Source organism: Magnolia sinica, chromosome 4, assembly GCF_029962835.1.
Source record: "Magnolia sinica isolate HGM2019 chromosome 4, MsV1, whole genome shotgun sequence".
In the NCBI taxonomy this organism is placed as follows: Eukaryota; Viridiplantae; Streptophyta; class Magnoliopsida; order Magnoliales; family Magnoliaceae; genus Magnolia; species Magnolia sinica.
In genome coordinates, this window is record NC_080576.1 from 36,365,779 (window position 1) to 36,380,004 (window position 14,226).

General features: G+C 39.2%; 1 protein-coding gene and 1 long non-coding RNA gene across 2 annotated transcripts in view; both read right to left on the reverse strand.

Annotated features, from left to right (window-relative positions):
- Positions 1-1,309: 1,309 nt before the first annotated feature.
- The window catches only part of LOC131243021 (tobamovirus multiplication protein 3), a 31,179-nt gene continuing 18,262 nt past the window's right edge, over positions 1,310-14,226 (reverse strand). Inside the window, exons 6-11 of the mRNA XM_058242076.1 lie at positions 13,792-13,864; positions 13,635-13,680; positions 5,729-5,792; positions 5,579-5,632; positions 5,387-5,464; positions 1,310-1,802 (exon numbers count right to left, since the gene is read on the reverse strand). Of these exons, the coding sequence (XP_058098059.1) occupies positions 1,710-1,802; positions 5,387-5,464; positions 5,579-5,632; positions 5,729-5,792; positions 13,635-13,680; positions 13,792-13,864 (408 nt within the window). The 3' untranslated portion in view covers positions 1,310-1,709. The remainder of the gene's footprint in view (positions 1,803-5,386; positions 5,465-5,578; positions 5,633-5,728; positions 5,793-13,634; positions 13,681-13,791; positions 13,865-14,226) is intronic.
- Positions 12,399-13,628, reverse strand: LOC131243022 (uncharacterized). The gene is made up of 2 exons (XR_009169810.1): positions 13,083-13,628; positions 12,399-12,935 (listed from the first exon to the last, which is right to left on the reverse strand). It is a non-coding gene; the product is annotated as an uncharacterized LOC131243022 (long non-coding RNA).

Genomic DNA, 14,226 nt, shown 5'->3' on the forward strand with positions numbered 1-14,226 from the left:
GATCAGGTCTGTCCACTCATCAGATGGACCATATGTATGAATACAAGGAATCCTTATATAAAATTCACGGGTAGCCCAAGTTCCATATACATGTGTGGGCAGCATTATTAGACAGACCAGCCTGATTTTCATGCCACGCCAATGAACGGCTGACATAACATAACATTGGGTGCAAGACGGCATTTGCAACCTTCATGTCAAATTAGCAAAACTAACTATAATATGTATCCTGGGTATGCTGTGGTAATCCAAAAAAAAAAAAAAAAACACATTTCTCATTCTCACGAGCAGAAATAGAGACCTAACATTCAAAGGCATGAGGAATGGTGGATACAGAGAGTGGGAAGATAAAAGCTCCATCCACCTTGGGATTCTTCATCTTTCATGGGTCTCTTTCCAGTTCTCATTTCCCAAGGACTTCCGATTACAATGAAGGAATTGGCCATAGGCGAGCAAGGGTATCCATGATCAGCAAATGGCCAACTAACAGGTATGTGAAACACGCTGGTTTCATCTATGTCATCTTCTATCCAAGGATCGTCCTTGAAGTGCTCTCCATATCTGCACAACACATGCATCATTACATGCAATGATCACTAACAATGTTTTTTGGCACATACATGTGATGTGGACAGCAGCACCCAAATCCTGCTATGGTTTTACCAATCCGGACCATTACTCTGGTGGGTCCTATCATGCATGTGGGTGCACCGAGTGTTGCAAGATTGAGAATTCAAACTCTTCTAGCAGTGGTCTGGTTAAAGTAAAAAATGAATAAACAGAACAAACAGACTTCTCCATTACCAATGTCTGGGAGATGAGAACTCAATACAGTTGCATTCAATCAAGAGGGGTATCTACACATTATGGATGTGTAACGTTGTTTGATCCGAAAACAAACTGATCTGACATTATCCTCACCGTCCAAGAGAGGACTTTGGCCACCGTGAGTTTGAACCATATGTTCAATTAATCTCTTTTTCAAAAATCCATTTGCAGTAAAAAAATCCTGACCCAGGGATTAGCATCACCCAACCGCCAATAACTATGTATGGTCCAGATATCATGTGTGGCTATTAGCCCACACTGCTGCATTAATTGGCCTGATCGTGTGTGCGTTACCACCTGTAAGAGTAGAAGGCCTCATACTGTATACTTCAGGTGAAAGCAAGGATGGTACTCATGCAACAATGACAAGGGAAACAGCAGTGGCACATCCAACGCCTTAAATTCATCCAATGGAGATTTAGAATCAATGGTCTAGAGTATCAAATCATAACGGCATGAATGGCATGCCAGTGCAAATGGATGAAAAATTAGAAGGAACATTTATTGTACAGGTGAAGACAGTGAAGATGGTACAGTTGGAAGCATACATGGCATGCAGGACAAAGTAAAATGAGCACGAACGACAATTAAAAAACAAATGAAGCGCAGTCATTAAGTGCCACCTTCGATATTTCACCATCATTACTGTGCATTTTCACAAATCCAACCCTGCCACTGATATAAAAAGCAGAGCCTGCCAGACCCATATCACCAGCTTTGCCACTCCTCGCTATGACTGTTGAAGTTGTGATTCCATGATTTCCACCTTTTGCTTGCCTGGTTTGGGGGCGATAGAGAATGCCTCCCCAAACATACACTCCATGCCTTTTTTGGGGTTCTCATGCAGCCATCCACTGTAACAATCTGTCATGTCAATCCTCTCAATGGATAGAGTGATACTGTGTGATCCCATGCTTTGGAGGCAGCTTCCTCAAGATGAAAAGGACCAGAGCAGAGGGCAGGATCTCCACCAACTGCAAACAGAAATGAACATCAACCCCCTTTCGCCTTCCACCAAAATTCAATATTTCTTATTGTTAATAGTACTTTTAGTCTGTTGCTATTACTGTCATTACTGCTTTTGCTGCTGCTGCGGTTGCTACGATTATCATTATAACTACTCTGTCACATTGGATAAAAGAAAACAATAAGAGGAATGCAAGGGTACTCATGCAAACAGAAAATACTAACATAGTTATCTAATGACTGGTCTAGCATACACCTAGGGCCCACTTTTAGGGTTGTCAATGGTTACCCAGATCCATGGGTAACCAATGGAGCCAACATGGTTGTAACAAGTTTTGGTCCCATTTATTGGATCAGTTAAGAAATTGGATCATGTTTGGATTTCTCCTTTTGGACCCGTTCGAAAATTGGGTCTAGTGGGGTTTGGCTCAGGTCCATGTGATGGACACAGTTAAAGTCAAGACAGGTCAGGTCCAGGTAGCGTCAAGTTGAATTTAATAGTTTTGAAAGACTAACAGAAAAGCATTACGCGCGCGCACGCGCACACACAGAGACATGCTCAGTTCTGCACCTTCTTAGGTGAGCACCCGTGTGCACCTTTGCACATGTGTCATAGGCCTAAAATCCGAACGGTCCACGTGATGCGACACCCCATGAAACCCTCCCGGGCCCAACTTTCAACCAGATGCAAAACTCTAGTGGGCCATAGCAAAGAGAGGCAAATCAAGGGAGGTAACTCTTTCCTTTTGTCGTGCCTGATGTAGAGCAGGTCGCAGAAAGTTTCATGGCCAAGATGGATTAGAAAAGGCCCAGTCGACAACAGAAGTGATCCGGACCGTCGGACCTTAGATCGGGCGTATCTCGCAATCCGGAATGAGTTATCAGGCGTAAAATATATGATTTTGGAGTAGAATGAGCTACTTTAGCCAACCAACCCCGCTATGCGGGTTGCACAAGACGGATTTGCGAAATACCCCCGGATCGACGGTCGTTTCCCTATTTTAATTTCGTTTTTACTATAAATAGTAAGTTTTAGTTTGATTATAACTCTTCATCCGTTGGGCTTTAGGAGTTGCGCCCAACGTGAAAAGAGCTTAGAATAATTAGGAGAATGGTTTGGTGAAGTCAAATAGGACAATTACTATTTTTGGCCGAAAACCTTGCGCACTAGTAGACATCACGACCGTCTATAAATAGTAAGTTTACTATTTATAGTAAGTTGCGAATTCTAGGAGTTTTAGTTGTAGTTTGCTTCTGATTTCTCTCCCATTGCTTGGTATCCCTATTTAAAGGGTTGTGAAACATTAATCAATTACGAATTTTATAGAATTTATTTTTTATTTTGCTTGCTTTCTTTCTCGTAGATTCGAGAAGCCTCTGTGAGGAGTCCAGAGAAGTTCTGTGGATTCAGAACAGTTATCCTCTTGAGGGAGACGGTGCTCGACCTCATCATGTTCATCCCTGCGTCAATGTCCCACCAGAGTTTTGGATCAGGCTGAAAGCTGGACCTTGGGGGTTTATGGGGTTCCATATCACATGGACCGTTCAAATTTTGGGCTCACATCACATATCAAAAAGTGCTCACGAGTTCTCGTGAGAACCGATTCCTAGGTGAGCATTTCATGCACCAGTTCTCACGAGAACACATGAGAACTCATCTCACATGATATGAGCACAAAATCTGAACTGTCCACATGATGCGGCACCCCATGAAACCCCTAGGGCCCAACTTTCACCCTGATCCAAAACTCTGGTGGGCCATGGCAAAAGGAAATAGTTTCCTCCCTTGATTTCTCCTCTATTTTTCTATGGCCCACCAAAGTTTTGGATCAGGGTGAAAGTTGGGCCCAGAGGGTTTCATGGGGTGCCACATCACGTGGATGGTTTAGATTTTGTGCCCAGGACACATGTGCAAAGGCGCGCAGGTATATATATATATATATATATATATATATATATATAGAGAGAGAGAGAGAGAGAGAGAGAGAGAGAGAGAGAGAGAGAGAGAGTCATGCTCACCTACGCACATGCGCACCTTTGCACATGTGTCATGGGCATTTAATCCGAATGGTCAATGTGATGCGGAATCCCATGAAACCCCAAGGGACAAATATCACCCCGATATAAATTTTTGATGGTCCATAGCAAAGAGAAATGCAAATAAAGGGAGGAAACTGTTTTCAATTTTCATGGCCCACCAAAGTTTTGCATCGAAGTAAATATTGGGCTTGGGGGGCTTCATGAGGTGCTGCTTCACGTGGACCGTTCAGATTTCAGAGTCACATCACATATGATGAGTTCTCTAAAAAGTTCGCACGAGTTCTGTGCGAACTAGTCCGCAGTTGAGCATTCGGCAATATATATATATATATATATATATAAGAGAGAGAGAGAGAGGATCTCAAGTCCAACTCGTTGAACCACAAGTTATGGTCCACCCAGTGGATAACTTCTAACTTATTAAGTACATGGGACATCCAACCCGTTTAATAGATTGGTCCCAATGTAAGGAATACTATATGCAAAAAACAGCCCTATCCACTCATCAAGGGGCCATATACATATTTTGTTATTTATCAATGGCTATACACTTTTTTCTATGGAGTGGCTCACCTGATGAGTGGATAGGCTGATTTTTGCACTAGGTGATCCTCATGGTGGGGCCAACCTATTAGGAGGATTGAATGTCACGAGCACTAAATAGATTGGAAGTGATCCACTGGGTGGACTGTACACTGTGGCCCAACCACGCACTTATTTGTCCTAAGCCCAACTCAAAACTTAGGCTCAAAGGCTCAATGGGTACCCAAACAGTCCAAGGTGGCCACCACCGTTACCTTTACGATACGGGACTTAACGGCTGTTATGGCCTCGTAACGGCCGTTACGATCTCTCTTTTTTATTTTTATATATATTGAAAAACCCCCCCGAAAAACATGTATCTGCCCCGTAATGTTAATTAAAAAGTATGAAAAACATGTCCCATAATAGACCATTACGGGGCTATTATGGCCTTTAAAATGGATGTAACATGCCGTTAACGGCAATTACGGGTCATTTCTTTTCCATAACGGCTGTTACAGCCGTTACGACCCCGTAACGTATAACAGTTGCCACCATTACCTTTACGACACACCATGCCAAACACAATCAAATCCAGGTACGGGTCTTCAAGAACTAGACCTAGACCCAAAAGGACCCAAACCCGAATACAGTTAGCCCAGGTATGGGTACTATAGGACCCTACCCATTGACAGCCCTACCCACTTTGATGTTCCCAAATCCCCAAATTACCCAGGAGTGGGCCATCACCAATCATTGAGTAATCAGTTAGGTTTTTCGATTCCCATGACTATCCTTAGGATCCGTCGAGGAATGATATTTGATGCCTTTTGTAAAGACAATGATATGTTGAAACTAAGCTGGCCCCTCAAATCTAGAGAAGGTAGTTAAAAATCTCAATCAATCATTGACCTCTAACATAGAATGTTATGTGCACCGGAAACATCAAATGCTTTTATGTTTTCTAATTTCCAAGTCAACATGAACATCTTTGTCCATGTCCAAAAATATGAATGGGATCAAAGCTTACCAGATAGAATAAGAAGTTCAGAACTGGATGGTTCAAAACATCAAGGTCTGCAGCTTTGTCAAATGCATTGAAAGACATCTGTAGCAGAGAGAATGGAAGTTGTAATGGAAGATTTGAGAGCAGAAATCGTGTAACCCTTTTCCACAGTATAGATCAGATACCAAGCAACTGGAGAGGATGAGGTAGACTCACCATTACACATCTTGCTAAGAAACATGAGAAGCAAATGGTGGTTACATAACCAACCTGTAAAAGCCAGAACGTAAATGAGAGATCTATTGGAACCCAATTGTTGTATGTGCAGAATAACCACATCATTCAAATGAAAAGACGAGTAAATACCTCCTGTAATTTCTTGCGCCGCCCTTTTGATTCAACAGGAAACCGTTGCAGCATCAAGAAGAGCCTATCAGCAGGAAGCTGCAAACAGTAAATTGCAAGGAACGCAGATGTTGTTGATGAAGAAGTCACTACTTTTTAAGTATGCATGTCAGTTCAATGCATCTGCACCTCAGAATGCTTGTGGTCACAGTAGTCTCTAAATCTTTGGAAGCATGATCTCCATGACACATGGTGGTTGAACACTACCTCTTGCTGACAGTATGACACATTTTAAAATAAGGTTATTCTGGTTTGGCTTAGGGCTTGTTTGTATTAGTGGAATCCAAAAACTGTGGAAAGAAAACATTTTCCTCAGATGTGACGTTTTCCATCGATTGTAATAAAGTAACTAGTGGAAAACAGTTTTCTTGTCCATAGTTTCTCTCAAAAAAGGGCGTTTTCATTTTCCCCCAAAAAAGTCGATAGTCCTCACTCATTTCCACACTTTTTGAGAGAGATTTCACTTTTTGACCATTGACCATTCCACATTTCACTAAACCCAAAAAACACTTTTTAGGATTCTTTTCCATGAATTAACTTATCCACGATTTTCCTTAGACGTGACGTTATCCATTCCAACTCTACCTTTTTTAATTTTACCAATCCAAACAAGCCCTTATATTTACTAGAAATGTGGGCACACTGATATGGAGAGCCTGCAAATGATATAGCTTCTACTTTATAAATCTTTCACAACCTATGCAACATGGACACGGCACTTCTTTTAAGTTTTGTGGTGTTGACATGCACATGCGTTTGTGAGTCTGGCATTTGGATATGGCTAAAATAGAAGATAATCTTACGTTGAATCATTTTTAGCTTCTAGGTCTTGGCTACTTTATTACAAAAGAAAAGTAATTGAGTTTAGGTCAGTTTATATGATGATTATAATGGAAATATTTTACATGTAATAAATATATAAAATAAAATAAACATTTTAACTTAAATAGCTGCATGGATTTGTCAGTGAAGCTGAAATTTAAAAACTCCTGTGTCCTATACCTTGTCTCTGTGTCTGACATGGAAACATGTCTGTGCTAGCACACATTTTCTTTTCTCTTTATTTATTTATTTATTTGAGAAGGTGACAAAAGAAAATTTTTTTTTTTTATTAAAAACGAAAGGGGAACAAAATTCCCAATGCAAAGTTGGAGACGCAATCATCATCTTCCATGTCATTGACCACTTTTCTGTTGCTGATTGTACAACAAATGCTTTACAAGTGCCCGAAAAGGCCATGATCACGTACATCCAAACATGAATTTGTATACCTTCAAGCTTTTCTAGGTCCCATCATGATGTGTGTGTGGAATCCGAACCATGACAGGTGCGCTGCCCTATCTTCGCTGTACATCCCAAAAGTCATGCGGATCCAAAACTCAGGTGGGCACACAAAAGGGAATAGAGTAAACTCAGCCTAAAACCTTTAAATTCACATGGTGTGGTCCACCTAAGTTATGGATTGGCCTGATTTTTGGGGTGTCTCTTCATCCTAATACGGAATCTCCCATGATGTGTCTAGATTGGATGGCACATACATAGCACTTTGGGCCCCATGCATAATCTTGAAGTTTCAATATTGGGCATCCCCCTCCCCATTGCTACCTGTTGTTTCCTATGGTGTGGCCCACCTGAGTTATGGAATGGCTGATTTTTGAAGTCTCTTCATCCTAATAGGGCATGCCCGATGACTGGATTGCATAGCATATACACATCACTTTGGGGCCCACACACAATCTAGAGTTTCTATATTGGACACCCTCCCCATTGCCACCCGTTGTTTCCTATGGTGTGACCCACCTGAGTTTTGGATTAGGCTTATTTTAGGGATCTGGGCCTAACATTGGGTGACTGGGAATGGCAAAGACATCACAATGGAGGCTTCACACAGCTCAAATCTATGCATGGGAACTTGCATATGTTCAAACATGTGATCATTCTGTCTAAAAAAAATATGACACTCTTCCTTCTTCTTTTTTTTGTGATTTGATAGCGAAATTTTATTAAAAAATAGAACAAATGCTGTCAACTGTCCATTGATGGAGCAGATACTGGTTTCCAACATACAAATTAGCCCCAAAGCACATTTATTTATTTATTTTTATTTATTTATTTATTTATTTTTTAACTTTTAAAAAGTAAGCATAGTTCTCATGGTACTAAAAAAGCATTTACACATCGGCCGATACATGGAGGAATCATTCACCCCCATTATGCAAACATGGGTGAATTGATCCATTATCAGCACCATTACAGGGTCAATACAACCATAAAGGGACTTCTTCTTTTTTTTTCAAAATTCTCTCGTTTTTCCACTTCTTTCTTCATGTCAACCATGACGGAAGCTTAAAAACAATAATAAATAATAAATAAAACTAATTTTAAACTATATCTAGGCCTATTTTGATGATCAAAACACAAAATTTGAGTAAGATTTGATGAATTGAAACGGAGTGGGCTATTTTTGGTAAATGTCAGAAGAAACAATAAACCATAACTTTTCCATTTTTCCATCTTTTTGTTTTATTTATATGTAGCGGGTTCTAATCCACCAAATCATACCTGATCTGTGTTCAATTAGGGCCAAATTGGTTGACTTCAGTAGGTCAAGTTAAGTATTGACACTGCTTGACAAACAGCATTCTAACCAAAAAATGGCCGTTACGCCATCAAAAAAATGTATTGCAACATTTCACTGAGTATTACCAATGTATTGATATGGCCAATGTATCGGTATCATCAATGGTAGTATCAAAATTTTCCAGTATCAGAGATGTATCGCCGACATATCACAAAGGATCACCAATGCATCGGGGTATTTTTACTGTATAAATTCTAGATGTCACTTGCATTGCCAATGTATAAGTGATATTATCAATAATATCGCGAATGTATCAATATCACCAAAAATCTGTTTATTAAAAAAATTCCATTTCAAAATTTGTTTTATAGGTGCATGGTTGTATGATCAAATGCATGCATGTATGTGTATATATGTATGCATGCATGCATGCACAGATGGACAGATGGATGGTTGGTTGCATGTTTGTATGTGTGTATGTGTGCATGCATGGATTGATGGATCATGTATGCATATATGTATGTGTCATTGTATTTATGTATGCATGCATGCATAGATGGATAGATAGATGGATGGATCATGCATGCATGTTTTTATGTATGTACATGCATGCTTCCATGGATGGATGGATGGATCAACCATCTTCCTCATGTTTCCCCAATGTTTTTCTAAGCAATGATACATGCTCTTAGGCCCCCATTTAAGGAAAACTTAGTATGTATGCATCTTTTTTGCTATTATTTGATTCTTAAATATGCAAATATGTGTATCATCGAGAAATTCTGCCATTTTCCCCAAATGTTTCCCCAAGTCCATTAAAGGAAAACTTATTATATATGGGTACTTTTTGCAATTATTTGATTCATAAATATGCAAATATGTGTATCTTAGCATCTCCTAAAGTTTCATTGAGAAATTCCATCACTGTACCCATGTTTCTCCAATGTTGTCCTCGGTCAATGATATCGATACTAAAGAGTGTGGATATTTTGTATTTGTGTTTTTGGGTGTGTGCATGTACACAGTGTTATGTTCTCCTGAGGAGTATGTGTTTGTGCTCTATCATTATAATAAAAGTGAGTGTTAGGTCTTGGTTGCCCTAACACACACAAACATCTTTTTTTACAACCTCTCTTCCTCTTTCCTCTCTCACTTCTCCTTCTCCTCATTTCTTCTCTTCATTCCTTTCCTCCTTCCATGTCGTAAATTCACTAACATCAACTGATAGATGATTCAATATTCTCAACCAGCGATACATGTAACGTTACTAATACTACAAACATTGGGCACATTTATATCAAGGATCAGATGCAGGAAAATTAAGATTAACTTGATGGTGTGACATTTTCCCCTTTACCAACAGATTAGAAAATGAGTTTTTCCTTGGTTTCGGTTATTTACTAGAAAAGGTTAGTGGGGGCAGTGTTCGAAATATCAATACTATCGGCCGATATTATCAGTATCGCAGTCTAGCGATATGAAACCCTTCTGAAGAGACTAAAAAATTGAAAAAAAGTACAGAATACTTTGTCTCGATAGATATATCGATAAATATCACATAATATCGCCAAATATCATTCGATATCGCTTAATACCGACCTAAATATCATGCGATATCAACGATACTATCACTTTTATCGAGATTTTATTTATTTTTTTGATAAATTTGTTGTAACAACAATTGCTGGGCTAATATAGCCAACTCCGGGATGTTGGGACAACATCATTATCCGAAAAAAAAAAATGATTTTTTTTTTTAAAGAAAAAGAAAAAGAAGAGAAGAAAAACTTTCAACAGGTAGATTTCGGTACCTGTAGAGGAGATCCCTGATCGAAGTTGCGTTTGACGAGCCATTTGAATCGAAGCGTTAGGTTAGTGTAAACAAAATCTCTGATTTGGGAGAGATTTGGGCGAAATCCGTCAAAATTTAGAGAAATCACAAAATCCAAGAGAGATTTGGGCGAAATCCAAGAAATACTCCGTGAAATCCGGATAACTCCTTGGCGAAATCTGAATAAATCAAAGATTTGGGAGAGAGTTTAGGGTTGCCTCTGCTTGAAAAAAAGGGTCTCGAGCCCCTTTTACGGGAAGCGGATGGGCTGGTGTACCGCACACCACCGACCTAGATGATGTGTTAACGTCACCAAGTTCTGTGGGTCCCATCATGAGGTAAATGTTATATCCAAAACGTTAGTCCATTTGGAGTGCTTGTCGTAAGGCTTGAGCTGAAAAATAAGATAGATCCAAAGATCAAGTGGACTTTCCTCTTCATCCGAGTCTGTGTGACCTCATGAACAGATTGGATGGAAAATAAACGTTATGGTGGGCCCTACAAATGTTTTAACAATGAGAAATAAACGTTATGGTGGGCCCTACAAATGTTTTAACAATGAGAATCATTGTCCCATTTCTATTTGTGGTGTGGTCCACCTGAGCTTTGGATATGACTCATTTTTGGGCTCATGATCTAAAATGATCTCTCCAAATGGATGAACGGTGTGGATATAATAAATACATCATTTTGAGGCCCATGTAACTTTGATCTTCTTTTAACTGTTTGTACAACTCGAGCTCGAGGAGCGTCACCGCTCATCTTCGCACGACATGTAGCCATACCATCCAGGTCGCTGGTGTGTGATACACCAGCCAATCCACACCGTCCATCCACTTTCATAGGTCATTTTAGGGCATGAGCCCAAAAAGGAGATAGATGTAAGGCTCAAGTATACCACACCACAGAAAACCGTGATGGCAATGATATCTACCATTAAAGCTTCTTAGGGCCCACCGTGAGGTTTATTTGCCATCCAATCCATTCATAAGGTTTGACAAACCTGGATGGGAAAAAAATAAATATTAACTTGATCCAAAATTTTTATAGCCCCAAAATCATTTAATGGTGGTCATGCAATGACAACTTTTTGTGTGGTGTGGTCCACTTCAGAGTTGGATCTGCCTTCTTTTTCGGCCCATGTCCTAAAATGATATGTTAAAATGAATTGATAGTGTTGATACACCATCTTATGTCGAGGTAGCCCCACAGTTGGGGTCCCATCCAAGTCGTTGGTTGCTTGGATTTGACCAAACAAATTGCGTACATGAGTAAACTTTTAGGGCCCACCTCGATGTATGTACTGCAAACAACGCCATCCATCTGTTTGGACTGCTTATTTTATGACATGGTCCCATAAATGAAACAAATACAAGTTTCAAGTGAACCACACTATAAGAAACAATGGTCATTGATCCCCCACCATTGAAAACTTCCTAGGGTCCACTGTGACCATCCAACCTGTTGATAAGTTCACACAGACTTGGATTAAAGGAAAAAACAAATATCAGCTTGATCCAAAAAAAATTGTGGCCTGCAAATTTTTTAATGGTCAATAACCACTATTTCCTATGGAGTGGTCCACATCTACCTGAAATTTGTATTTGCCTCATTTTTTAGGCCAACCCCTAAAATTAGGTTGCAAAACAAATGGACGATGCGGATATGTTGTGCATGCATCCAGGTGGGCCCTATTGTTTTTTACGGTAGCATCAATTGATTAGAGCCTTTTGTGGCTCCAAGAAGTTATGGACAGTAGCATCAATTCCAACTATTTTCACTTGTGTAATCCATATAAGTTTGAATGAAGGGAAAAAACAATTATCCGCTTGATCCAAAACTTTTGTGGCCCACTAATGGTCAATCACCATTGTTTCTTATTGTATGGTCCCCCTGATTATTAGATCTGCTTCATTTTTTGGATAATGTTCTAAAATGATATGGAAAAATAGATGGACGGGGTGGATATTGAATACACATATCATTGATAGGTATGTTTTCTAATTTCTACTATATCTTTTGCTTTTGAATGCATTGGTTATGTTTTCATACATATATTTATACATTTATAAATGTTATGCATAAATTTGAATATAATTACCTTAGTTCAATCAGATAACACATAATTTAGTACCTTGTATAAGGGAAATTTATTATGTGCACTTCTTTTTTGAGATTTTATAATTTAAAAGTGTGTATTAAGGTTTTTTTTTTTAAAAAAAAAAATAATCCCTGAAGTTTCATAAAAAATAAATAAATAAATAAATAATTCAACCATTTTGCTAATGTTTCCTCATGTTACCCAAAAAGCGCGATAAATTACGCGATACGAACGATATATCCCATGCAATAATCGATACGTATCTGTATCCCAAGGTTGCGATACATTGCGCGATACCAATATTTCGAACATTGAGTGGGGGTTCCATGTTTTTCCATATCTCCATTTGCAACACAGGTAAGAATCAAATGCGCTGGTGGAGACAGTGTAGTGTGTGTGTGAGTGATCTAGGGTTCAAACCCTGGTAGTGTTACCTTTTAAAAAACATGGGTAAGAATCAGATATGCCTAAATAGGTATGATATATGAAATAAAGAAAATAAAGCAAAACAAATGAGAGCCACATTGTGAGTTTAACAAAGCAATTAGTGAGAAAATGTAAAGGATATTAGTGCAAAAGTAAAATACAAATGATCATCATCAACATATTATCATCATTGCCTTGCCACAGCTATTCTGGGTTGCCTTTATGAATCCTGTTTTGCAAAAGGCAAACAGAAATCTGTTATTCATTTTTAGTCAGAATGGGCATTGCTTGTGCAACCCAAGACTTTCTAGATGTTAGGAACCACTTCAACAAATGACAGGTATCAGACCCTTCAAAAAAGGAAGAAGTTTTATACCAGGATCACTGATGTCTTTAGTTGTCTTAAAATGTTTTGTCACCCTAGATGTTCAATATTGATAATGCCCAACAGTCATGGTTCATTTTAAGTCCATCTGCAAAAGGCAAGAGTCTGCATGTTCCTAAATATTTGGGTGTGAAACTCTATGCAATATGCCTTAATGAGTGTGTGTTTCTATGTGAAGCTGTTAAAAGTAGATGGCAACGACAAGTAGATGGCAAGAAAAGGCATGAATGGGAGTATGCCTGTTAGGCAGTGAGAAAATGCCATTTTAGAGGTCTAAAAATATAGATTTACATGGTCTGATATGCATGAAGTACAAACAGTATCCCTTTGTTTACAAGCTCCTATATGTAGCACAGCATCACTGGATGTCCCAAAATATTTGTGTAGATGCAAACAATCCATCCATCTGCATCTGTGCAAATGGATACAAGTCCTTAATTGTTTGATGTATGTTTACTGTCTATAGTAGTGCAAATATGTATGCATTCATGAGGTTGCATAGATTCACCAACTGTTATAGAGATATGAAAATTAGAACCAAACCTCCCTCCATAGAGAAGAAACCCAAAGGCTGCGAACAATGAGACACCTGCCGATATACATGTTGAAATGTAGTAAGAATTACATTTTCTCATTTTAGGAAACTCCAATTTACTTGCACATAATGGAGAAGACAATTTTCTAGTGGACAAAACTACACCTGCAAAGAACATCTTGGATACGATGAGAATAACTTGAATAGGCTTCCACCATAGAATCAACCACATGGCAATCTGTGAGCAGTTCAAGACAAGATTATCCATAAATAATCCATTCTAGTATCAGTCAAAGGGAGAAAAGGTTCTTTAAGTTAAAATGCATCCAAGACTCACGTGTGTGTATACTATGCATAGGGCTAGGGGCAAACCCCAGGCCAAAGGGACCATGAAAAGACCAGAAGGGACATCTGTCCGTGTGTGAGGAACCATCCCTCCCTCCCTCCCTCCCTCCATCATCACCATCTTAGCCTTATCTCAACTAATTGGGGTCGGCTACATGAATCCCATTCCGTAATTCCATTCAATCAAGGACCATGTCCTTAGCTAAACCATAGGACATCAAGTCTTATCTTACTATCTCCACCTAAGTCCTTTTG